The 25,563-nt window shown below is 35.7% G+C and overlaps 1 protein-coding gene across 2 annotated transcripts in view; it reads right to left on the bottom strand.

The window, feature by feature from the left end:
* Positions 1-1,478: 1,478 nt before the first annotated feature.
* LOC149542205 (mediator of RNA polymerase II transcription subunit) overlaps positions 1,479-25,563 on the bottom strand; it is a 97,261-nt gene continuing 73,176 nt past the window's right edge. For both annotated transcript variants that reach the window (XM_089797222.1, XM_089797223.1), the window contains 2 exons: positions 1,991-2,347; positions 1,479-1,870 (listed from right to left, as the gene is read on the bottom strand). In XM_089797222.1, coding sequence (XP_089653348.1) covers positions 1,762-1,870; positions 1,991-2,347 — 466 coding nt within the window. In that variant the 3' untranslated portion in view covers positions 1,479-1,761. The remainder of the gene's footprint in view (positions 1,871-1,990; positions 2,348-25,563) is intronic.

Below are 25,563 nucleotides of genomic sequence, written 5' to 3'. Positions count from 1 at the left end.
CCAGCCTGCCAATTTCTTGTTAAACTTCTTTATGAGATCTTCCCAGAAAGAGTCTGGAACTTTAGGTCCCAAAGGGAGACCCAAATAAATACAAGGGAAAGATCCTATAGAACACCCTAGAATTTTAGCAATTTATTGTTTGTCTTGGAACAGGGGTGTTAATAAAAAACAATGTCTTATACTCAATGAGGGATTTAATAGTTGTCTTATACTCAATGTCGTCATTGTTTGTAATCAGCCCAATTGCAATTAATAAAGCTTATTGTTTATTAGGACAGACGCGCCCTTCATAGTGGTAACATGGCACATAATCTGAAATTTGGTTTAAAAAATCTATCCAGTAGGACCATTGTGCTTCCACTTGTGTCAAGAGTCATTTCAGTGCCTTGGAAACATGAATTCGTCAATGTTTTGAGTGTTGCAGAGCGCGAAAGACTATAATGGTGTCAAAAAAGTATCAAGGTGATTCGAGGCATCTAGGTGAGCCTTCAAAACAAGTTGTAGACTATAATATTAGTAAAAAACGAAAAGATTATGAAATTGCTGGTTTGTAAAAACCATAGTTCGAGGACTCAAACTTGGCACAGTAGCCCAAATTTCAACTAGAACTTGAGACTTGTCACAAACTTAGCAAAAATAACAAGTCATAATTACACCAAAAAAGAAAATCAATGCATATAGAGAACATAAAACTCCAATTTGACTATCAATGTGTCATAATTCATACATTACGTGTGTCATATTACCCTCAAACTCTCAATGTTCGAAATTACTATCACTGTAAAAATTTCTGAGCTTAGGACTTAGAGAATCCAAGACTCAAGGGTGCTAAAGCAAAACTTGGCCAGGTACTCTCCAAGGCTGCCAAACTCAGCTCGAGAGTCTGGTTGACTCAGCTTGGCCAGCTTCAGAGACTCGTGAGATTGGCCACTTTTGCCAAATACTTGACAAGTCTTCAAACTATGGTAAAAGCAATTATTTCTCCATCAACCACAGCAAAAATATTTCTACTGCATTGCAGAAGTTACAATTTAACAACTATGAGGACAAAATGTGGAATATGAATGGTTTTCTCATTTGTATTCTCTAACATTTGTTCTTTCATTTTGCCAACATCGAAGGATGGAGCAATGTGAAAGTTTGGTGCCCTAAGCTTGAGGGGCTGGATCTCATTGTTTTCTTCATTCCTTTGTTCATTTGTGATTGGAAATGTAAGAACAGGGGGTTTTGAGTTACAGAAATGCATTGCAAGTGTGAGTATATTTCAGATGTTGACATGACTCCATGTTGCCCTTGCAGCATTGTAACACATTTGTAATAGACTGTTATAACACCCATTCAGGATTTCTCCAGGGTATATAATTTGGTGCAGCTGTTGTGAGTTTTCTTTGCATTTTTATATCACTATTAGGTGCTTTCTCTCATGTAAGCATGTTAAATGAATGTGTATGGCTGTAATTATGTACGTACTAAAGTCATTTTAGTCAACTAAGGAAATCTATAAGTGATGATCTCCAGGAGAGTTTCTCAAAGGTTTTCTGGATCATGAGAAAGCAACATTATTCTAATAAGTCTGAATATGAAACAGAAATATGTTTAAAAAGACAGTGCTGTGAACAATTCAAGCACATGGCCTGCTTGATATAAACATGCAGCTGGATCCCAAAATATGATGTCTCAGCCAAATTTTACATACAACAAAATGATGAAATACTGGGGCATCATGTACCATTAAACTCCCCATCAATTTTGTGAAACCCATTAGCTTAATGCAACGTTACTACTTCCCCTTGACATGAGAGATCCAGCTGCTCCTGAAGCTGTTGAGACAACACCTGTCGTAACACCTGGTTTTGAAAGGTGAAGAAGCCTGCATAAATGTGCATATGTATACATCCCGTCAATTCTATTATCTGGATTGCATAGATAAATCAGGAACATAGAATAAATAGGAAAACATCTTAGCACAAGTGAGGATTTAGTATATTACGGTGCAAGAAACTCAGAAAATGATGAGATTGCTGCCACTGATTCATGATAACTATCAGATGTAGAGGGCGCTGATACTTCTACCAGTTGGAGTCCTGGTGTCACAGGTACTGCTTCATCAATGGCATGGAGCTTCGGAATCTTATGGACAGAAGTCACTGATACTGTGATTCTGACAGTCCTTTGAATGTGGAATGCAAATCCAACCCTCAAAAGTTCATGATCAAGTTTGTACCCCAATGCATAAAAGAACCTCAGGGCATTACTACTCACTCTACTATCCTCCCTATTTCGCACTAGTGCTGAGACCTGATCAGAAGCAGCACCTTTCAGGGCTCCCCCAATGTGTGCAACAGTCCTGCAGTTTATTCAAAATATAGATTAATTCTGTAGATAACAAGGCTTGGCCACTTGAAAATACATAACTTGAAAAAGAATGTTTTTACACCTAAAATACATAACTTAAAAAATAGTCTTATTAGAAAGCCTCTATTTTGAAAAATAATTACAGCATTAAACCAGTAAACATGCAAACTAATAGGTACTCATCTAAATATGGTCCTAAGATTAAAGAAAAAAGGGTCTTCAGAACTCCTGTCATTTCAAAAAGTTGCTGGGTTTACTCCCCATAATCTCAAGTGAAAAAGCCAATTGGAGTAAAATCTATGTTATCTTCAAACCTATGCTCCACGGGGACGCGTCCCCTGCCTCTGTACCCTAGTACCCGTACCGGGTACGAAATGGGGATGCGAGTACGGATTTTGGCCGTACCTTGCGACGTCCCTTTTTGAGGGAAAAGGGGACGGTCTCCAAAATGCCAAAAAAAGATCATAGGAAACTTGGGTACAGATTTCCGTACCGAGGACGGCATTCCCGTACCCTTTTGCCCACGCCGTCCCCTATTTTCCAGCCAGCTGCGGGTGAGTTAAAAATTTTAAAAAAATGGTTTTTTTTTTTTTTAAATTAGTCTTTTCTATTCCGCCTGGGGCCCACATGGATGTTAACCCTAATGTGTCTTCTTAAATAGTTAAAGTTGGAGTTCATTGCTCATTTGGAGTTGTTTGCAAGTTGGGAAGAGGAAGAGGAAAACATTCAACAACAACAAAAGAGGAGTGTGTTTTGGAGGTGGAAGAGGAGGTTTTGCTTTCATTTCTACTTCATTCTAGGTATGTTTTTTATTTTCTTTTTGTTTGATTCAAACTTCATTGTTGTTTGTTGTCATTTTTCATTTTTTTCAATGACAGAGAGGGCATGTTAATAGAGCATTGAAATATTATTTTTTTTCTGTAACTTGCAGCAATATACTATAAATCATTGTAAAATCCAAAGGCAAAAACATGAGCAGCAGTGAGAGTGAGGGAAGTAGTGATAGCATGGAAGTTGCCATGCAAGAAACTCAAGTGTCACAATTACAAAGACCAAGAAAAAGACCTAGGGCAGCCATTGATGAGCCTAATGTAGATGTCCCTATGGAAGATGCAATGCCTAATCCATTTGAGTGCCCTTCCAAAACCCTAAAACAATATGCCAAAGGCCCATTCAACCCTAAGAAACCTCTCCTGCAATTTGCCACAAAAGTAGACAAGAATAAAAAGAAAAAATCGAGGGGTAGTAGGGAATGGGAGTGTCATATATGTAAGAGCATTATTTTGGGAGCTACACAAGAGTGTATTGCCATCTTTTATGGATAGGTGGGCAAGGGGTGAAAGGTTGCAAAAAAATTACGGAGGAAGAAAAACTTGAGGCCAATAGGTTGTATGTGGAGGGGGAGTTATTGAAATCTGGGAGTCCTACGAGTAGCACACCCACACCCTCATTGACTCCCACTAGCATTGTTAGTAAAAGGAAGGGAAAGGCCAAGACTAAGAGAGATACCAATGTGGCTGATTTATTTAACATACAAGCGAAAGAGAGAGTTGAAGAGTCCATTGGCAGATTTCTTGTTGCTCATGGCATACCATACCATGTTTCTCGTTCCTCATTCTATAAACAAATGTGCAAAGATATTTATGCTGCTGGTCCCTCATTTGTACCAACAAGAGAGACTGAATTACGCACCACTATCCTTGACAAAGAGTACTCAAAAGTGAACATTTTGATGGAGGATATGAGGCAAACATGGATGAGTGATGGATGTTCTATTATCATGGATGGTTGGACCGATATCAAACATCGGCCACTCATCAATCTTATTGTCACTAGTACAGTAGGGGCATATTTTCTTAGAGCCGTTGATTGTTCGAGAAAAAAGAAGGATGCATCCTTCCAATTTCAGATTTTGAAGGATGCTATAGAAGAGGTAGGGGCTTCAAATGTTGTGCAAGTAATCACTGATTCAGCCCAGGTGTGTAAATCAGCTGGATTGATAGTAGAGAGCACCTATAGACACATTTTTTGGACTCCATGTTGTGTACATGCATTGAATAACACCTTGAAGGACTTTGGGAAAATTGAATGGATAAAGACTATGGTGTTTGAGGCTAGAGACGTGCAAATGTTTATTTGCTATCATAACACATCTCTTGCATTATTTAGTACATTTTCCAAAAAAGAATTCCTCAAGCCTGTGGAGACTCGATATGCTAGCTACTTCATTTTGTTGGAGAGGATGCTTGAGGTCCAAGAGGCCTTACAATCCATGGTGGTCAATGCAAAGTGGAATAGATGGCATGAATCAAGCACCCAGATGCAAGACTTGTCAAACGAAGAATCCTGGATGAGAATTGGTGGACCACAATGAAGTAAGAAACTTAAGAATTGGTGGACATCATAATTGTTATTATTGCTAATTTAATTTTTTTTAAATCTGATTTAAGCATTTGCTGATTTTTTTAACATATGATGTTTCTCACTTGCAATTTTCTTTCATTTGCAAATACATTTGCTCCTTCATTGACCCTATTGTGCAAGTCATTAGATATGTTGATACTGACTCTCCTAGCCTTGGAGAGATTTATGAGACCTTTGATAGCATGCTTGGGCAGATCAAGCAAGTTATTAAAGATAAGGAACCTACTTTGGAGTTCTATGAGGAGCATCTTAAGCCCATTGTAATGAAAAGGTGGAACACTATTAACACCCCACTTCATATGGCATCCTATGCAGTCAATCCAAAATGGTATGCACCAAGGCCTGAGAGAGTGCCTCCATCTAATGATGAGGAGGTGAGTTTAATTTATTAAAGAATTCTGATTTTATAATACGTTTTTAAAATTTTTATTTTATTTGTAAAGTTTATAAACTCTAAGTTCTCACTTCTTAATTTTTGTTTGTTCAATATAGGTGAAGGAGGGCTTCTTCAAGGCCCTTTCAAAAATGTATAGTGCAGAGGATGCTACAAAAATTCAAGGGCAATGGCTTGACTTTGCCAATCTTCATGGTCCAACATTTGGTAGACCAGAGGCGAGGACTGATAGAGCTACATTAGCTCAAAAGGACCCGATTGGATGGTGAACATGGCATGGTAGAGACGAACCTGAGCTGAAAGCCCTTGCCACTCGTCTTCTCTCACAGGTTGTGAGTTCCTCTGCTGCAAAGAGGAATTGGTCTACATATAGCTTCATTCAATCAGTCAAGAGGAACAACCTTACCTCTAGACGATCAGAGAAGCTTGTGGTTGTTCATAGTGTATTGCGACTATAGGAGCGACAGAGTCTTGAGTATCGACAGACTCCAGCACTACGTTGGGATGTTAATCCTGAGGATGCATTGGAGATTGATGAGGATAACACACCCCCAGGGCTGCTTGGTGTTCCATTGGATGAGGACGCTCTGCCTACCCCTGCCAGTGATTCAGAGGATGAGATTGATGATGATCTTGATTTAGATAGAGATTTAGATTCCTAGAGGACAGCCATATATTTGGCTTTCCGCTTTTCAGATACTCAGATACATTATTGCTTTTGATTATTATGGAGTTGGACATCTCATTTACACTCCTAGTATTTACTTTTATTATGTCATTTTGATTTTCATTTCATGCATGATGATGATAGATTGATACTCGGAGCCTTTGGGCATTTTTGCTAATTGTATGCGATATTCGGATATATCATCATATCATATTCTCATTTTGATTTTAATCTTAATAGTTTTAGTTTTCAATTTCCATGTATTCTATGGTGAATGGTTTATCAATGTTATGATTTATCATTGTTATGGTATGCATATCAAAAATATATCTCTAAAGAAGTTTAATTCTCCATATATAAAAAATTTAAAATCCCCTATATTTTATAGCCGTCCCCTGAGGTCCTGTCCCCTAAATTTTGGCTTTGACCCGTACCCGTACCGGAAACACGTTCCCGTCCCCTAAAACGTCCCTGTCCCGGAAACTCCGTGGAGCATAGCTTCAAACCCATTTGGAGCCTTCCCACAAAATTTACTGTATTTCACTGACATTGAAGCATTTCAGCTTACCAACGTCATCAATTTTTAAATTTTACGCTTAAATTATAGGCACAGAAACTGCTACACAAGGAGATATATGGTCTATAAGATTTGCCTTCAAAACTTAAATAGTGGGTTAGCTCAAAATAGAAACAAAATCCAATCTCATTAAATTTAGTTTTAACTTATCAAGATCAACTTGCTAAATAGAGTGCACATCCAAACTTGAAATTAAAAATGATCATAAATGACTAACTTATAGGAATTTTGTTTGGTGCAGTGTCCCCTATCAAATTTCAATAGATTAAATCGACTGTCTATAAATATCTAGTATGGCAGAGCTCAAGAGACAAAATCAACTATTTTGAAGTCTAGAAGGTTCATTAGGCTTTTAGTACATTACTATTATGATTCATGCTACTATTCTTAGCATTTTAATGACTTGATTTGGAAAAATGCAGTTCTCCTTTTGTCCAGCTTACATTACAGTGCAGATGAACCCTCAAACCCAAGAAAAGGGAGCATTCAAACTAATCATCTACTGACAACGAGGACTAAATTTTTACAAAAAATATCTAGCTGTTAGAGGCAAGAAAACTGATAAAATACAGTACAAACTCATTAAAACTCGATTAGCTATAGACTCATCAGCTATGGGAAAACCCCATATGTAATATTCCCCTCTAGTAATGAATTTTAAGCTTATGTCATAATAGAATTGAAATATAAAATAAAAATAAGTAATAAATAAATAACAAAGTATTTAAATAGTAAACAGTGACAATTAGTATTAAATATTAAATAATTATACAAGTCAACTGTCAATGACTAAAGACTAATTCATCAATAATATTGATATTATTAATTAATATTTATAAGCAAAATAATATTAACAATATTAATCAAATCAGTAGTACTTAAATTAATGATGATTATTAAGCTACTCACTAATATTAAAGAAATCAATCACAATCAAACTAATACAGTCAACTATTATCGATAATACCATGATCTCAAAGGGAACCATGTAATTACACCGAAGGCGTTTCCCTAGATAAGATGGAAGAGCTGAATTTTGACATCAACGATTGTTGGATGCCTAGAAGCAGTGGACGACCATAGTACACATTGCTGCCGCCCATTTTTTCTCCCCATAGATTCAAAGGATATATGAAAAACATAATATTTTTGCTTGGTGTGCTTTAATGAACTGGTGATGGTGATGTGCCTACACTTAAAACGAAAGTCGGAACAATCTGTCATTTCAGAAACCAAAAAATTAAATGCATATTTTAGCAAACACAACAATTTGTTTTTTTTAATATAAACACTTCTTGAATATTTTTACACACTCCTTATATATTTTTAGGTTTAGTCGGTTTGGGCACAGCAAATGGGGAGATGCATGTTTAAAAGTACGGAGAAACTTCTGATTATTTTAAAGATAACAGTTTTTTTTTAAGTTAAATAATAGGTTAATAGAAATTAAATTTTAAATATTTATAATCATCTAAAATAATAAATAGTTATTTAGAACAAAAAAAAAGGGCAAAATTCGGCAGTCGCACGAAAAAAGCAGAGCAGGCTTTTGAAGGTTCTAGAGATTTACAAGAAACTCAATATGCGGTGAAAATTGCGAACAGATTCTCCCTGCTAGCAAACAATGAAAACATCAAGGGGCAAAGACGGCATCCATGTAAATCGAATCCCCAACAAAAGACGACACATGAAAGATAGCCAAAGCCAAGGAATTTGCAAGCCAATACCTTCTGTGTCACACCAGATTCCGATGGCTATTTTCACCCTCAGTCATTCTTTACTATAGAGAGCCTGAACGACCAATTTAGGGTTTTCAACCTCACCAAATATGCCCTTCCCAAACCTGTCAAATTGCCTCCTTCAGAAGCTGATAAGTCTGGCCCTTCCACTCCTTTTCATTCCAATCCCCCCTGTATGGTTGAATGTCAAGACAAATCTCCGCACCCCTATCTCCCTCCTCATAGGCGATCTGCTAAGAAGGTTTACAAGGATACTTTAAACCCTAAAGGAAAGATAGATCCTAATGCCAAACCAATCCGCAAGGAAAATACCATCTGTATTCACAATGAGGAAATCAAAGCGCCATGGAGTGAATGTCAAGAAATTGGGATTTTCGCGGTATGGACTGGCCCTAGCGAAGATTTGTTCTTTCTCTCAAACTGGTCAGAGGAAATCTGTCGAGACCAAGTAAGTATCTCTTTCTTTTCAGATAAAACCCTTTACTTGCAATGTATGAGTGTACATATTAAAAAAGAATTTTTGAATGTATCGGATTGTTTTTTCAATGGTCATACTGTCAAATTTGTAGATTGGTGTCCAGATTTTAAGTTAGAAGGGATAGATTTTAGGTGCCCTATATGGTTCAATATTCAAGCTTTATTGTCGGAATTTAAACAGTTGGAAACCCTCAAATCAATAGGATATGTCCTAGGAGAAGTCATAGGGATAGATGCCTCCTTGCAGTACTCCAACAATGTGAAATTATTGATCAGAACAAAATTTAACCAATCTTCTCCTATTCGCAAAAGAGTGGTAACAAAGAAGGCATCCTATGAGATAATTTTACAAACATACGAAGGGGAGATATCTGAAATCATAAGGGCAGAGGATGATAAAAGGACAGACTTGATATATCTTCCTCGCACCTCAGACTTGCTAAGTATGGTCCCAAGGATAAGCACTTAGAAAAAGGAGATGAGGACTAGATCAGCTGAGTCAATCACATCCTCGAGTTATGGTAAGCCTGATACCTATTCTGATCTACGATGTACTGAATTGGATCATGGCTACAGCGCAGAACCTGATAGAAGAATCAAATCCATCATTGTGGTGGGACACAAAGAAAGTGGTGAAGGGAGAGATAAGAAAGAGGCATCCACCAAACGAAGATCTAGAAAGAAACAGAAAGTACCAAAGAGCAACATAGGGCAGAAAAGTAGCCCAAACAAAGGAAAAGATAGATCAGATAGTGAGATTAAGGCAGAAAGGAATCAAAAACAGGACACTAACAGAGGAAGAGGAGCAAATTTAGATAGCACCAATAAGAGGGATCAGCACATCAGAGATATCTCTAGCAGCAGAGTTCCAGTGAAACAATCATGTCATACGGGAGAGAAGGACCTAGACAAAGAGATTCCAGCATCAGCGCAAAATTCAGCAGCAAAGGGTCTTGAGAAAGATAGTATAGAGAGCTTGGACAACTCCTTACTTTTTGAAGTAAATTCCAACAAAGCTTAAGGAAATGGATGACCGAAGGTTGATAGTCACACAGAACAGTGTCAAAAGCAAGTCTCAGTAGAAAGGATCAATACTCCCAACAAGGAAGTTAGTATAAGAACTTCTAAGTTCTAGCAGACTCCAGCAGCAACTGTAAGCTCCCCTTTCACTCCAGAAGATAAGCAAAAAGAGCAGATCACTAAAGGTGTAGACAACTCCTTGACAGAAGAAGTGCAGAACTTTCTAAACAAAGACATCATTCTGGATCCTGCAATGGACAATTTAAGTTCAGAAGATAAGGATTTGGACCTACTACCTGAAGAGTTACTCCAAGTGTTCAGTTGGGACAATATTGATAAGAGCTCAGAGGCCCAGAAGAAGGAATCAATTCAGAAAATCCTTAAATTAGGAGGAGATAATTATTCGGCTGAAGATTTAAGAAGAGATTTACTAAAAATTGAGATTGAGGACAATATGGGGGGACAGACTACGACAGGTAAAAATGTGCTAGAGCAAGAGGACAGAGGGAACAAAAGAGATAGCATAAAAGGTATAGATGGGGAGCAGCCAAGCATAATTCACCTCGAGAATGAAGAATAGGAAGGGCAAAGTGGATTAATATCTTCAGCTGTTCAAAATGAAACAAATAAGATTGAGCACCTTGGGATACAGATGAACCAAGGTTTGAGTTCACCTAAATATGGCAGAATAAAAGACAAAAGAGGCAGGAAATCCTTGAAGGAACTCAGAGAAGCAGAGCGATTGTGCAGAGAACAGAGGAAGATAGATCAGCTAATGAATAATGAGAAGGGGAAGTGCCTTCCCAAGGAAACATTAGGGTCATGACATGGAACGCTAGGGGCTTAAACGCCCCTAGTAAGAAAAGGTTACTAAAGCATAATCTTAAAACCTTTGATTTAGATATAATTCTAGTCCAGGAAACTAAGTTAAATAAAGTAGAAGGCACCAAATTCAATAAGATGTTAGGTTTTTGGGATTCCAGCTTTCAAGAATCAGAGGGGGTTTCGGGAGGTCTAGGATTAATTTGGAATCGTAGGAAGGTAGCCATTCATTGTTTAATATCTAGGTATAATTGGATGAGTGCAAGTGTTCAGAGTCTTAATTCAAATCTGCAGTTAGTTCTGATTAATATTTATAGTCCCATTAGTATAGTAGGGAAAAGAGTAGTTTGGGATGAGATTAGTTCTTTTATTCTTCAATTTCGGGATAAAGCCTGTTTGGTAGGAGGTGATTTCAATACTATTCTAAATCTAGAAGAAAAGGTAGGTGGCATTCAGCACCTCTCACAAGCATTGTTAGATTTTAAAGCTTAGATAGACAAGCATAATATGATTGACATTCTATCAGTCAATGGCATTTTTACATGGAATAATAGAAGGAAGGATTTTGCATACATAGCTGAGAAATTAGTTAGGTTTTTTATGATAGGAAATATAGATGATTATAACTTAAAACTTCCAATCCACCATTCTGCCTATTGCTAGGTCTGACCACTACCCAATTCGCTTTGAATTCAGTAAGCCCGCAAAACCTGTTAGGAATCCGTTTAAATGTGAAAAGATGAGGTTTCAAGATCCTAACTTCATTAGAAACATTAGAGATTGGTGGAAGTTAGATAAATTTGAAGGTTCCAAGATGTTCGTTTTCGTCTCTAAACTAAAAATGTTGAAAGAAAGGATACTTAGATGGAATAAAGAACATTTCAATAACATATTTAAATAAAAAATTGAGATAAAAGATAAACTGAAAAATCTGAACATAGATATTATTAAGAATGACATGAATAATGAAAGCTTTCTTCTAGAAAAAGAACTTCTCGCGAAACAAGAAGACATTCTATCCAAAGAAGAAATATTTTGGAGACAGAAATCGCGAGAAAAATGGCTAGCAAAGGGAGATCGGAATACGAAATTCTTCCATAATTCCACTCTATATAATAGATCAAGAAGTAAAATTACTAGTGTTAAAAACAGCTTGGGTATTCGAACTGAAAACCCAAAAGAAATTGCAAATACATTCGTATCTCATTTTCAGAAAATATTGAATAATTATGAAGGAACAAATAAAGAGGCCCAAGCTAAAATACTTAGATTTATCCCAAAGTTAATATCTCCAGAAGAGAATAAGACTTTAATTAAACCTATCTCATTAGAAGAAGTGAACACGGTAGTTTTTAACATGAATCCCGACAAATCGCTAGGTCCATACGGATTTCAAGCCTTCTTTTTTCAGAAATGCTGGGATATTATTGGGGAAGATCTATGGAAAGCCATAGAAGCCTCAAGAAATGGAGGAGCACTGCTAGCGGAGATCAACTTCTCCTTTATCACTCTAATCCCCAAAAAGAATGACCCTGAGGACCCAAGGGACTTCTGGCCTATCGCATTATGCAACACGATTTATAAGATTTTCTCTAAGATTCTAGCAAACATGCTTAAAGGTGTATTGCCAAAGTTAATCTCTGAAGAACAAATAGGATTTGTCTCGGTTAGATGTATTCTCAATGGCATCCTTACAATCCAAGAGACCATTCATTCAACAATGAAAATAAAAGAGGTTTGCATGTTCATGAAATTGGATATACAAAAAGCGTATGATATGGTTGATTAGCGCTTTCTATGCAAGGTCTTCAAAGCCTTTGGCTTCTCTCAACAATGGATAAATTCAGTTTTTAAATTTATCTCTACCCCTAAAATCTTTGTTCTCATTAATGGATCGCTCGAAGGCTTCTTTGAAATATCAAGAGGTTTAAGACAAGGAGATCCACTATCCCCATCTCTATTTATCATTATGGCGGAAGCCTTTGGGAGAGTGATTTCAAAAGCTTGTCATAATCAAGAAATCTCTAGGGTCATTGTGGCTAGGAATATGCCGAATATCATGCATCAGCAATATGTAGATGATACGATTCTGCTTGGCAAGAGTATAGTTTCTGAAGCTTTGGGCTTCAAGGCCATCATTAAGTCATGTATGGATGCCTCAAGTCAGAAAGTGAATGAAAACAAATTGGAGATATATTTTCTAAATACCAAACCAGAGATGGAAGATCAGATCTGCAAAATTATGGGGTATAGAAGAGGTCAGTTTCCGTGCAAATACCTAGGAATTGCCTTGGAGAAGGGCTCAAAATCAAGTAAGGTTTCGAACAACACTCTTGACAAGCTAGATGCGAGGATTGGAAGCTGGAAAGATAAATGGCTGTCTAAGGCAGGAAAGATCACTAAGATTAGTTCAGTCCTTTCTGCAATCCCAACCTTCCCTCTTTCCTGTCTGACTCTCCCTAAGAGTTCGCTATTGAAATTCAAAGCCAAACTTCAGAATTTTCTGTGGAAAGATTGTGATGAAGCTAAAAAATTGGCACTCATCAAATGGGAAAATATATGCAAACCCAAGGATTTGGGGGGTTCAAGGATTAAGAATCTGCAATGGCAAAATGAAGCTTTAGGTGCGAAACTCATTTGGCGTCTATATAAAGAACATGAGCAAAAGTGCGCTAAGATATATTACCACAAATACCTCAATCTGGAGGATACTTTGTCATTATTCAGAATGATTAATCTACCCAAAGGTTCAGAAAGTTGGAATTTTATGCTAAGTTGTCGACCTTTAATTAGCAACTTTCTCACTTGGGATGTGGGCCTGGGTGAAAAAGCCTTATTTTGGGACAATTCTTGGGATGGCCTTCCCCAAATTTCAGCCAGTCCCTTACCTAAGTATCTCAAGGAGAAGTTGGTTTCTCTATGGGGGGATAAAGTGGATAATTATAAGACTAAGATTTCGTTGGAAGGTACCAACGATGGGTTTGGAGATCTGTGGAAGGGTTGGGGTTAGACTCTCTATCCAGTGAGACTTATGAGAAGATACTGTCAACTAGGAAGATTAAGCAAGCAGAAAGGAAAGATGAACTAATTTGGGCTGCCTCAAATGACGGAAGATATAGTGTGAAAAATGGATATCACGCTTTGATTCATTCTCACAAATGTAGTAAAATTGAAGTCCCCCTCAAACTTTGCTGGGATTCAGCGTGTCTTCCTAAGGCAGGCTTCTTTTTATGGTTAGCTTCCCAGAATAGAATCTTGACAGCTGACAAATTAACTAAATTCAAGATTTTAGGCCCTTCAAGGTGTGTGCTATGTAAATAGAACTGCAAGGACATGGATCATCTGCTATATAGATGCCTTTTTACCCAAGCCTGCTGGGACTGGCTTAAAAATAGGTTAGGGTGGTCTACTCCAATGGCAAAATCCTTCACAGATTTCCTTAATGCCTAGCCTACAGGCATGTGTAAAGGAGTATATGATAAACTTTGGAATTTATGCCCCTCTATTGTGGCCTGGGAGATATGGAAAGAGAGAAATCATCGCATTTTTCAAGAAGCTGAATTGAAATTAGATGAGTTATTATTAAAGATAGAGGCTTGTATCGTGGAAGTGATGAATTCCCACCTCAAAAAATCCATGAAAGAGGAAGATTCTTTTTCATTTTGGGATGGCAAAATGAAGAACTGGTCAAACTTGATTAATCCACCTCTAGTATACTTCAAGAAGAGTAAGGAGCAAAGGAATAGGTGCAAATGGGCACTGCCCCCCCATGGATGGTTCAAACTCAATTTTGACAGGGCTGCAAGAGGTAATCCTGGGGTGGCAGGAATAGGTTGTATCATCAACAATGATGTAGGTAAGTGGGTAGCAAAGAAAGCTTCATCCATTATGCCTACCTCTAACAACCTGGCAGAGCTAGAAGCTTTGGACAAGGGTTTGCAATTATGTCATGAATTAGGTTTGAATAGGGTCATCATTGAAGGTGATTCACAGATAATTCTAAATGCAGTTAGGAAGCATGTTACCCCCAATTGGGTCTTGAACTCAAAATTATGCGAAGTTCTTGGTCTTATAGATCAATTTGAGGAAGTTCAAATATGTCATATTTTTTGAGAAGGAAATCAAAAAGCAGATGGTTTGGCCAACAAAGGAGCAAACAGGGTAAATTTTCAGATATATAATGATGGTTAATTTACCTCGTCCTAGTGAGATCAGCCCTATAGGCTCTTCCCTCTTCCCACTATGGGTTAATATTCTTGATATATTCGTTCTTACCTTATAATCTTAGGTTGTTGGTGAGGTTTCGGTCTTAGGTTGTAGAGAGTCCACTTTGGTATAGATTTAGTATGCTATTTTGATGGAATCGGGGATGTGGATATAAACCCATCAATTCCCTCCAATTTCGCCATCATTAGTAATGGTGGCATTCCATTGAGCGTTACTTGTTCTCTAGGTCACGGGTATTCAAATATAGCTTTTGGGATTTTCCCCGTGACTAGGATGGCTATCGTCATCCAAATGAGATCATGCTAGGCTGGGTTCTAGAGAGTTCTCCTGTCATTTTTATTGAAGTCGCTTTCCTTATACACTAGCCGATCGAGATTGGTGAATATGGATTCGAGCGTTTATGTATTCCATACCACTGAATCTCGTACAACGGCATTTTGTAGGAACGTCAAATCAGAACGGTGGAATTGGATACTGAATCCTATGGACGACATGGCAAGAATTGCAGTCAGCAAACAATTGGGGAAGGGGTCTTTGATTATTTGTTTACATGGAGAACCAACAGTGACATAATTGGTTCATTCATCGGATGTATTGCAAGGGCAAAAGTGAACTCTGAGGACACTATTCGTCTCTGTCGCAGCATCTTCGACCCCACATCGAGGAAAGGGCTAGAACAAGCAGTATGTAGTATTGACGACAAACTGAGGATCCCATTGCCAGAAAAATACATGGAATTCCCGCCAAGATCTCTAAAATTAAGGGTTGTTTTCCGCCACCCGTCCTTAATTGTTCGAGAGAATTATGCATTTTACAAGGAATGGCCCAAAATGGAGGCCAATATTCAGTTCCTTCTTCGCTGGAGGGGCATAGTGGAGGACGAGAGTAAAGACTGGTTAGTTAATTATCTGAAAGCAGTTAATGCTTATATTCAGCCCAGGGTTTCCTTTGAAGATCTAGAAGCCCTAGATTTCTGCACGCCGAATGCGAAAAAGACTAGTGGGGCAAAATTCGATTTCGAATTTCCCCCCAATTATCAGGCTGAGAACCTTAATGACATTTCTGATATTATTATGGTATACAAGAAATAAGCTATGTTTATATGTTTAGGTAATATTTCGTAGTCTGTAATAGTCGGTTTACATGTTACTAGGGCTGGCATTTTTTGTTTAGCCTCATGTCAAATTTTGGTTTGAATCGGAAGACTATTGTATATGTATATGGTAGAACACAGTTGGAAGGTTTTATATAGCTCTTTTTATTATCATGAAGATCCTAGATCCTGTGACTTCTTCTGGACAATGTAAAGCAAACTGGCTACATGGTTTTATATAAATAGTAATGGTAAATATTATGTTATGTACCCCCTTTTTGTGTTGGGTTCTTGATTAAGTGTAATTGTTATGGTAAACGGTTAGCAGATGATGTTTATGTTTGATGCTAGAGCAAGGCACATTTTCGGTTGTTGGTTTTATAGACTATTAACATTTTATTGCAATTATATGGATGCAAGGCAAGTACGCGGTTTTCCTTAATTCTGCTTAGAGCTCTTGTTTACTCATTTGAGGAGGTGTTATATCTGGACTTCACTGTTATTTTGGTAGATAGCAGTGGAATTTGACATCTTTTATCTTGTGAATCTTATTATTTTGAGGGTCTTTGTATAGGCCGCGCAGCTGAATTCTATAGCTCAATCGAGCCTTCATTCTTTCTTATTAACTATTTCTAGGATCTGTTGTAGATTAGTCCATCAAGTCCGGGATGTCAGGAGTAGTAAGTCTTTTTTAAATTACCTAACTGATCTAATTAATCTTGGTCTGAAGGGCAGAGTTTTCCATTAATCATATATTAACACAGATCTGAGGTGATAGGATTTCTTGAAGAGTAAGTTGATACGTTTGTTTAGACTAGCTATAGTCTATAAGATTAAGTTTAGATAGCTTAATCACGATACTAGAGCATCAATGGGGCTCTGGCTTGTTATGTTTAAATCTCTGTAATTTCACTTTATCTTCTATTTTAATAGCTAGCTACTATGATGCTATCCCTAGACAGAGGAGTGTATAACTCAATTTTAGATTATTAGGTCACTGTTTGCTGGTTCTGATTATCTTGATTTATGTGGATTAAATTAGGCTAAGTATAGAGAGTTATGTGGATAGTTTTCTTTCCTCTTCATTATTTTTCCATATAAGTAAGAGATGCTTTAGTTTGTCTTTGGTTGTCTTTCAGATGAGGGTATCCGTTAACAAAGATAGGTTGATTATTTTAAGGATTTTATGTCTCTAACCTTGTTTATGGAGTAGATATAGACAGGATGGCTATCAGTATCAGGAGGAGAAGAGAGGTATCAAGGAGAGGGTGCGCCTTTATTGATGTACCTACGATGTTTTGCTAAGATTTACCCAATTGTATCGGTATTATGTCACGTGATGGGGATGCATTCCTTATCCTTTGTATAGATATTGGTTATCTGGTTTTGTGTAATTTGATGATTTGGGGTATGCCCCTTTTAAAATGTAAAAATATGGGACGCTTGTCCCGGGCTAGAGTGGAGGTTTTCTTCTCCGTTCTTTCCTACCAGTGCCTGTTTGAATGGAGACAGCTGATGCACTCTTTTATTTTATGATAATAAAATTTCAAAGCCTCGGCCGTTTACCGATACAAAAAAAAAATTAATTGTATAATTTAATAATTTTGATAAATATTTAATATGAAAAATTTAATGTGTATTATTTAACTTTTTAAAATATACATATATAAATAATGTTATTGAATTTTAAATATTATTGTTCAAGTTCAATTTGTTTTTGTTATAAATCTAAAATTTGTTGATGTTTGATAGGTTCTGTCGGATATATATATAATTATTATTATTATTATATTAATTATCTGATTAACAAATAGATATGTCCCATGAAGGGACATGTCTATCCATTGCCTATTCTCAATATAAATCTAAGAGGATGTTGCATTTGGAAAACACATACCAAATACAATGACAGTGCTTAATACATTTGCAGCAAACCCTTGGAAAACTAACATGGTATCAGAGCAGGTTCGCAAATGTAAAGAGAGCTATATGCTGGATGTCGTGAAAGATGACTCAGCATTTGATTGCTGGTGTTCAAATAAAGTAATTGGCACTTCATATATCTTGTCATGAACATACAGATAATGGTTGAAATAGTTGCTGTCCCAGAGATTTTCAGAGGCATTTATGTTTATCCTTATCGGGTGCAGGAAAAAATGATATCAAGTCAGCCAGAGGTCATGCGAGCTCATTTGATGAGAAAATGATATGTGTATATACATCATTCATCATCAAACAGATAAATACATAATTCAGTTACAGTGATATTATACAGCCTATCAGAAATAGTAAGGTCCAGCACTTAATTACACGAGGAGAAATCTGTGTATTAACTGGAGGAATAATAGAATATTGATGATCACAGAGTTGTCTTATCAGTACAATAATACAGAGGTTTAGAAGCATCTGAATATGGAATCAGTGTCTAAAGAAGTTATTATATGAGGAACCCATTATGCCAACACTTCCGGAAACAATGATTCGCAGAGATCATAAGATTAGTTAGCTAGTGGTCACATCGATTAACAAATATTATAAGTTTGAGAAAGCTTTATAATAGTCAATGGATGACTAAATAATGCAGCTAATAAACAAACACATTTTAGAGAGAGGTGACTCCTCGAGGCAAAGGTGAGAACATTTGGGTTGCAAGATATACAGAGAGAGAAGATAAATTTCAGAACATCAAGGAGCTTCAGGTTAGACAGCACTAATAATCCTAGTCATCATCTAACCATAAAGACAACCAAGTCAGCAATTAGAAGAGGACATCAACAAGTTGGACATGTCGTCTCGTAGGAATCAATGGCAATAAATAATATATTGCAGTGCTGATTCAAAGGAGTCGGATAGGAATAAAAGGAGAACATAGTTTTGGAGAAGATAGGTGCAAGGCAACCAAGTTCTGACCAAGCAGAGGAACAAACAAAAACATCCAACGCTAGATACAATATCCGTATTGATAATGATTATTTGCCGACATTGAGTAAATACTATCAGTTCTTCATATCAAAGAAATACAAGTTTTGTGCAAGACTAAGTAATATTATAGTCGATGGAAAGGTCTACCATGTCACAAGGAGTAAAAGTCATGACCAGGTGCAACTAAGGAGTAAATTATAATGATATGGAGATGTATACTATGTTTGATGGGAGTGAAGCAAACTGAGATATCAAGCAATAAACATCCTATCTAAAATCAATCCAAAGGAGATTCATGATTGTAGTTGTTGACACAAAAGTTTGCACCCCCACCTAAAGTTTTTACCTAAAGGCAACCTAGTGTAACATGGAAACAATCTCAAAAGTGTGGGACTTTGCAATTAGAGATTAAGTCTACGGAGAAGGCCGGCTTCCTTACTAGCAGGGTGCACCTAACTACTCTTGAGAGGAAAAGGGAGAAAGAGATGCATGAAAATCAAACTACCTAATCTAATCTAAAGGGGTGATACACCAAGGTAGTCTGTTCAGTCTTATCTCTGCCTAACAGTGCACTATTCACTATAATAATCTCAAAATACATTGATTCAACCTTTGCCTTAATTCAAGAATCACAAGTAGATCAAGAACCAAATGAGATGCTATAAGGAAAGAACTTTACTCTATATCATTCAAGGCTAAATAGATACAGTCATGCAAATTGAAGAAAGGAAGCAATACATTGACAAAGGCAAGAAGGTTTTGTGCTTATCTTAATGGGAGAATGAGGTACAGCCGAGAGATATATTTATTCATAGGCAAAAGGAAATTACAGTAGCAAAGCATATGATACAACTGCTATAGAATCGAAGAAAAGACCGACCTTTGTAAAGATTACAAAACTTGCATTTATAGTACAAGCATAACTGAGAAGACTTCTGCCTTAAGCCAAAGTTCAACTACCACCATTAAATGTGCAGAAAACAATCATTGCCTATACAAGAAAGATCAGATCAAACACACAATCAAATGCAGAAAATCTAATCTTGTATGCAAAGTAGAGCATGAAAAGACAAGAAACGACTGCCACCACTGCCCTAACTTGGTAGATGGATAAACAGGTGCTAGAAGGAATGGAATTGCATTTATCAGGCATGGAGAACATCAAAAGGTAGTTGCAGTCGATCAAAAGGATCGACTTCCCATTATCAAGTTGCTTCTGTTTGGCCTCAACACGCCAAGTCGGTCATGTCATCAGTCAAATGAAGTCAACCATCAATCTCACCACGTGGCCCACTATCATTGAAGTATTCTGCCACCTCGCCCAATCTTTTATTTTCTTGTTGGCTTGTGGGCTACTCTTGTTCGCAGCTTCGCAACTCATATCTTTCTTCAATTGTCTAACCCTACGAAACCGTGATCATCTTCACATTTCAATGCTTATCCTTTTAACCGTAGCGACCTTGCGATCAATGTGAAATTGATCATTTGCACCATCATCGCGGTTTAGACTTAACAGTCTTCTAACAATGTCCCATGCGGACCTCTCGGCTCAAGGGGCTAAACTGTTATCACGTGGGACCCTCAACCCCTCCTTGGGACCTTGTGGTCTCTGGCTAACCTCTTCGGTGGCACCCTCACTAACAGTTCGAGCTTTTGGTGTAGTGGTAGCGGGTCTATGTTAACAGTAGCATCGTCCTTTAATTACAAGAGATAAGTATTTTCTGATTATTATATCCTGAGAACTACCTTTATTGATAGTTAATCTCTTATTTGTATTTCTATGTGTATTATAAAAGCTATGTGCCTTGATCTTTTCCTCCGAAAATGTTCTTGTAGGAAAAAGAGGGAGATTGAGATTTAGAGGGAGGTTGACATTTCAGGCAACCTTGAAAGAGAGGGAGTAGATAGAGGATATGATTCTGTCAGTCTTCGGAGATCTCAGTTATATTGATTCAGAGGGAGTAAACCATGTTGCGATGGATTCTCCAATGATCAATAAATTGTAGCAAACATAAGGTTTGTGATTCATGAATATACCTCATGACTATGTGATTTTAATGAGCCTAACCCCCTGTGTACATCATGATGAAGTGACGACTTCCAAATGATGTATTTGCAAAAGTTACTGTAAGGTGACGATCTTATAGTAACTTGTATTATGAGATCAAACAAATTGAGTATATGGTGAATGTCTTGCATCTCAACATTTTGCAAGGTCATTACTCAAAAAGTACTTGGTGAACATCATTGATATTCTAGGAGACCAATACTGTTGATATCAGATGTGATATCAAAACCTTTTTGAGGACTTGGTGAATATCATTGATATTCTGGGAGGCCAATACTCTTGATATTAGATGTGATATCAAAACCTTTTTGAGTACTTGGTAAATATCATTGATATTCTAGGAGGCCAATATCAAATGTGATATCAAAACCTTTTTGAGTACTTGGTAAATATCACTGATATTCTAGGAGGCCAATATCAAATGTGATATCAAAACCTTTTTGAGTACTTGGTAAATATCATTGATATTATGGGAGGCCAATACTTGATATCAAAACCTTTTTGAGTACTTGGTAAATATCATTGATATTCTGGGAGACCAATACTCTTGATAATGTGATATCAAAACCTTTTGAGTACTTGGTGAATATCACTAATATTCTGGGAGGCCAATACGTGTGATATCGAATCCAATATCAAATGGTGGAAAACTTTTGAGATATCAAAAGAAATATCCTTGAAATTTATAATATTACCAATGGTGTAATATTTGTCATGTTTATCCTCCCTAGCTAAGAGGGAGTGTTGATGTTTGATAGCTTCTATTAGATAAACATATAAAAATATATATATATATATATATGAGATATAAATGTGTGAGAGAAATTAACATAATATATATATGATTAAATATATTATAATATTAATTATTTGATTAACAAATAGATATGTCCCATGAAGGGACATGTCTATTCATTTCCTATTCTCAATTTAAATCTAAAAGGATGTTGCATTTGAAACACACATACCAAATACAATGGCAGTGCTTAATAAATTTGCAGCAAATCCTTGGAAAACTAACAAAATTTGCATCTCTACTTCAAATCTCAATTCTTGTATCATTATGAATTATTATAATATCTATAATATTACTATTTAATTAATTCATATATTGATAATTAATACTTTTATATAATTCCACACAAATTATATTAGAAAATAAAAAATTATCTATATATGAATTTTATAAAAGAATAGATTAGATTATATTACATTCAAGTGTATTGGCAACGTAGTGAAAATCGACTAATAGTTAGTTGAATTATAATTTTGGGCATATTAAATTGATCCATCTTAGGAAAATTATTACTTAAATTTTGAAAACTTTGATTATAGCAAAATATTACCAACTAATTTAAATTAAAATGTGTCTATATATATTTTAAATATATTCATTTAAGATATGAATTTGCCATTCTAATAAAACATAAGAGAAGCAATTAACATTTGTAATTACAATATGATGTTTTTAGAAATCTAATATCACAATAAAAACTGCTTAAATTTGAAATAAATTATTCAGAATCTCATTATTCACAATTTTTATTTTTTGATCGATCATTATTCACAATTTATTATTTCTGAAAAAAAAAAAATTATGTCTTCAGTATCATTTTTGTACACAAAACAAAAAATTGAACTTGAAGTATGTTGTTGATCCTTTAATCTGCATCTTGCTTCCTTAGGTAGATTTTCTTGCCGTCTCTTTGCATTCATATAATTTTGAGTGTTGCCTAAAGAATCTTTACTTTCTAGGATGGAAAATTAGATATTGTTTGACTTAAATACTCTATTTTGCAAAGCCAACTTATATCTGTTGTCTAATTCCAAACAATGTTTATTGCTCCCTTCGAGTCCTAGATGTCATTTGTGGAGTTGGGTGCATGAAATTTGCTACATACTAGACTTAGGGATGCCCATGTGGCTTTAGATTACGCTACTATATGCAAACAACAATATTTTTTCTTATTTATGTCTTTGGGTTTATAGAAAGTTTTAATCTTTTCCTTGATTGTCCGTTGTCTATTTCTATAACTAGAAGTTTGACTTAATTGAGGTAGGAAACAAAGAACTTTTCACCTGATTTTATAAAATTATGCCTCGGCTGAGGTCAAGAACCTTTGTCCAAGCACTCTGTTGGTTTCGCTAAATTTATCCATTATTTACAAGCAAGCATCCAAACCGAGTCAGAAGCTAAGATCAAGAACAGTGGAAAAGTGTGTTAAAATGTTAAAATCTTAGAAAATATTTAGAGTTATTCCATGGATATAAAGGTCAATAAATTTATGCCATCTTTACATTGACTGCAACACTAATTATAATATTTTCTTTACAATGTAAATCTTGTGATTCTTAGAAAGTTAAATCTCTATAGACACAAGGGATTAAAAAAATCACAAATTCATTTTGTGTATATTATGCAGTAGTACAAAGTCATGTGATAACACATCTTTACAGAATTCTACCAGCAATTTACTCCTACTGAACTCACCATCCACAATTCTTCGGTGTACCCGTTGCACACTAAGGTGTGATTGCTAGTTACTATTACACTGAAAACAAAAGACCAAGTGTAATCGCAGTGGTCAAATATGGTAGGAGTATAATATATGAAATGATTATCGTATACAAGCACCACTAAAGTACTACACGACAGCTAAAAGATTAACGATGATATTGATAAACATCTTATGAAAGTTCTTTACAGGCAACGATATTTAGAAGTATCGAAAATATTAATGGTCAGATTGCTACCTCAATAAGCCAGCAGCATATGTAATCTATTTAAAAAGAAATATAAACATCATCGTAGTGGAAATATCAACTGAGGTCAAAGTGAGTGTTTTTGCAAACTACAAGTGGGTGATCAAAAAACTATATTAATAAAGATGAGCATAATCGCAGTGATCAAGATTCAATATATAGGAATTAAACAATAGTTATGATAGATCTGTAACATTGAAAAGGCTAAACAAATGACTGAAATTATTAAATCAATGACTAAAATAGGAAAGTTAACTAACCACTGAGCGATATATATCCTCTAATCAATAATAAGAGAGAATTGTGTTGTTAAAAGTGTTTGAGTTATGGACAGAAGCAATTAACAGAGACATCTCTCTTTAACTAAAGTATGCGCCTCTACTTGGCTGTAACCTATATAATGAGAATTGGTTTCATTTTCAAAGTGGAATAGGAAAAGAACATAAGATGAGGTAATGAAGACAAAGAAGAGATAAAGAAATAAATTACTTACAATGCTGGTAAGGATTGTGTGACAGAAAATAATACTGTAACACATGTACAAGTTAATACAGATTTACAGAAGGATATATCTGATTCCTAGTAATGATAAGGTGTTATGCCCCCATTTTATTATAGACTTTTATTTTTTATAATAATTAGATAATACAATACTATTAAATAAATAATGATAATAAAATAATATATTGAAATATAGAAATAAGAAATAATAATTAAGTATTATTATTATAATATTAATAATAATTTGTACTCTATTATCAATAAATATTTTATTTTTATTTTTAGGCAAATTGCTACCAAGTGGGTGGCGCCCATTAATATTAACCAAAAGAGAGAGAAATTACAAAGATCCATAAGGTTCCCATGAAGAGGAACCAAGCTACACATGAAGCAAATGAATCAAAATCAATAAATAAGACTTAAAATAATTGAATCACAACAAAACTATAACGAATAAATAAATAAATAAAATTAACTACAAGAGAGAACATTGTAGCAAGTATGTTACTTTTCTAAATAGGATTTAATAATAAATGATAGTCAACATAAAATAAATAAGTAAATGAATAATATAAATTAACTAAATCGAATGAAAAGTCGAGATATGTAATAAAGAGATGTGACTCCTTTGAAATAAGATATCAAAGGGAGGACAGTTCATTTAAAACAAGAAAGAAGAGGAGAAGGGAGGAGTAAAAGAAGGATTAATGGAAGAGGAAAGGAATTACAAGAAAACAAGTGACTTTTTCAAAGGGTTGCAATGATGAAAGGAAAAGACTCTTTGAAAGGGTTGTAATTGTGAATGGTTATGACTTTGAAAAGGTTGTAATTATTAAGTGTTATGACTTTTCAAAAGGATTGCAAATATGAAATGTTGTGACTTTTCAAAGGATTGTTATTATAAAAGGTTGTGACTCTTTGAAAAGGACATATACGAAAAATAAAACAAGATTTGTAAATCACCATTGAATAAGGAGGAGATTGGATTATAGGTAACACACACAACCAATCAAACCATTTGAGCTCGAGAAAATGAAGTACAAAGGACATGGAGTATCTAGTATGTGGTGTACTTGTGTACAATGCAGAGCATTGAGTACGTGGGGTACCTCGAGTGTCGAGCAAGGTAAAGCAAATAGAAGGTATGAATTATATATACAATAACAATAATTATTTCCCATGAACTTATGCTTGCGTACACTTTATAAAGATACATATAAAGGTGGATTTCTAATGGATTATACACATGCTTGATGGTTATGATTAATGGTTTAAGATCAACAGAGTCCTTTGCTTGATGGTTATGATTAATGGTTTAAGATCAACAGAGTCCTTTGCTTGATGGTTATGATTAATGGTTTAAGATCAACAGAGTCCATATCGAGGGAAGAGAGTGATCTTAATATGGCATCACCTCCTTAATGTTGGTATGCAAGGTTAGTCTCCATTTGAAAGACATGAGTAAGGATGATACAATATTAATTGTCAAAATATTTTGTTGATGGCAACATATG

The sequence above is a fragment of the Cupressus sempervirens genome, chromosome 8 (genome assembly GCF_028749045.1).
Source record: "Cupressus sempervirens isolate cs-2001-9-10 chromosome 8, ASM2874904v1, whole genome shotgun sequence".
NCBI lineage: Eukaryota > Viridiplantae > Streptophyta > Pinopsida > Cupressales > Cupressaceae > Cupressus > Cupressus sempervirens.
Note: the sequence above shows the minus strand (reverse complement) of the source record. Positions and strands in the feature narration are given on the sequence as shown.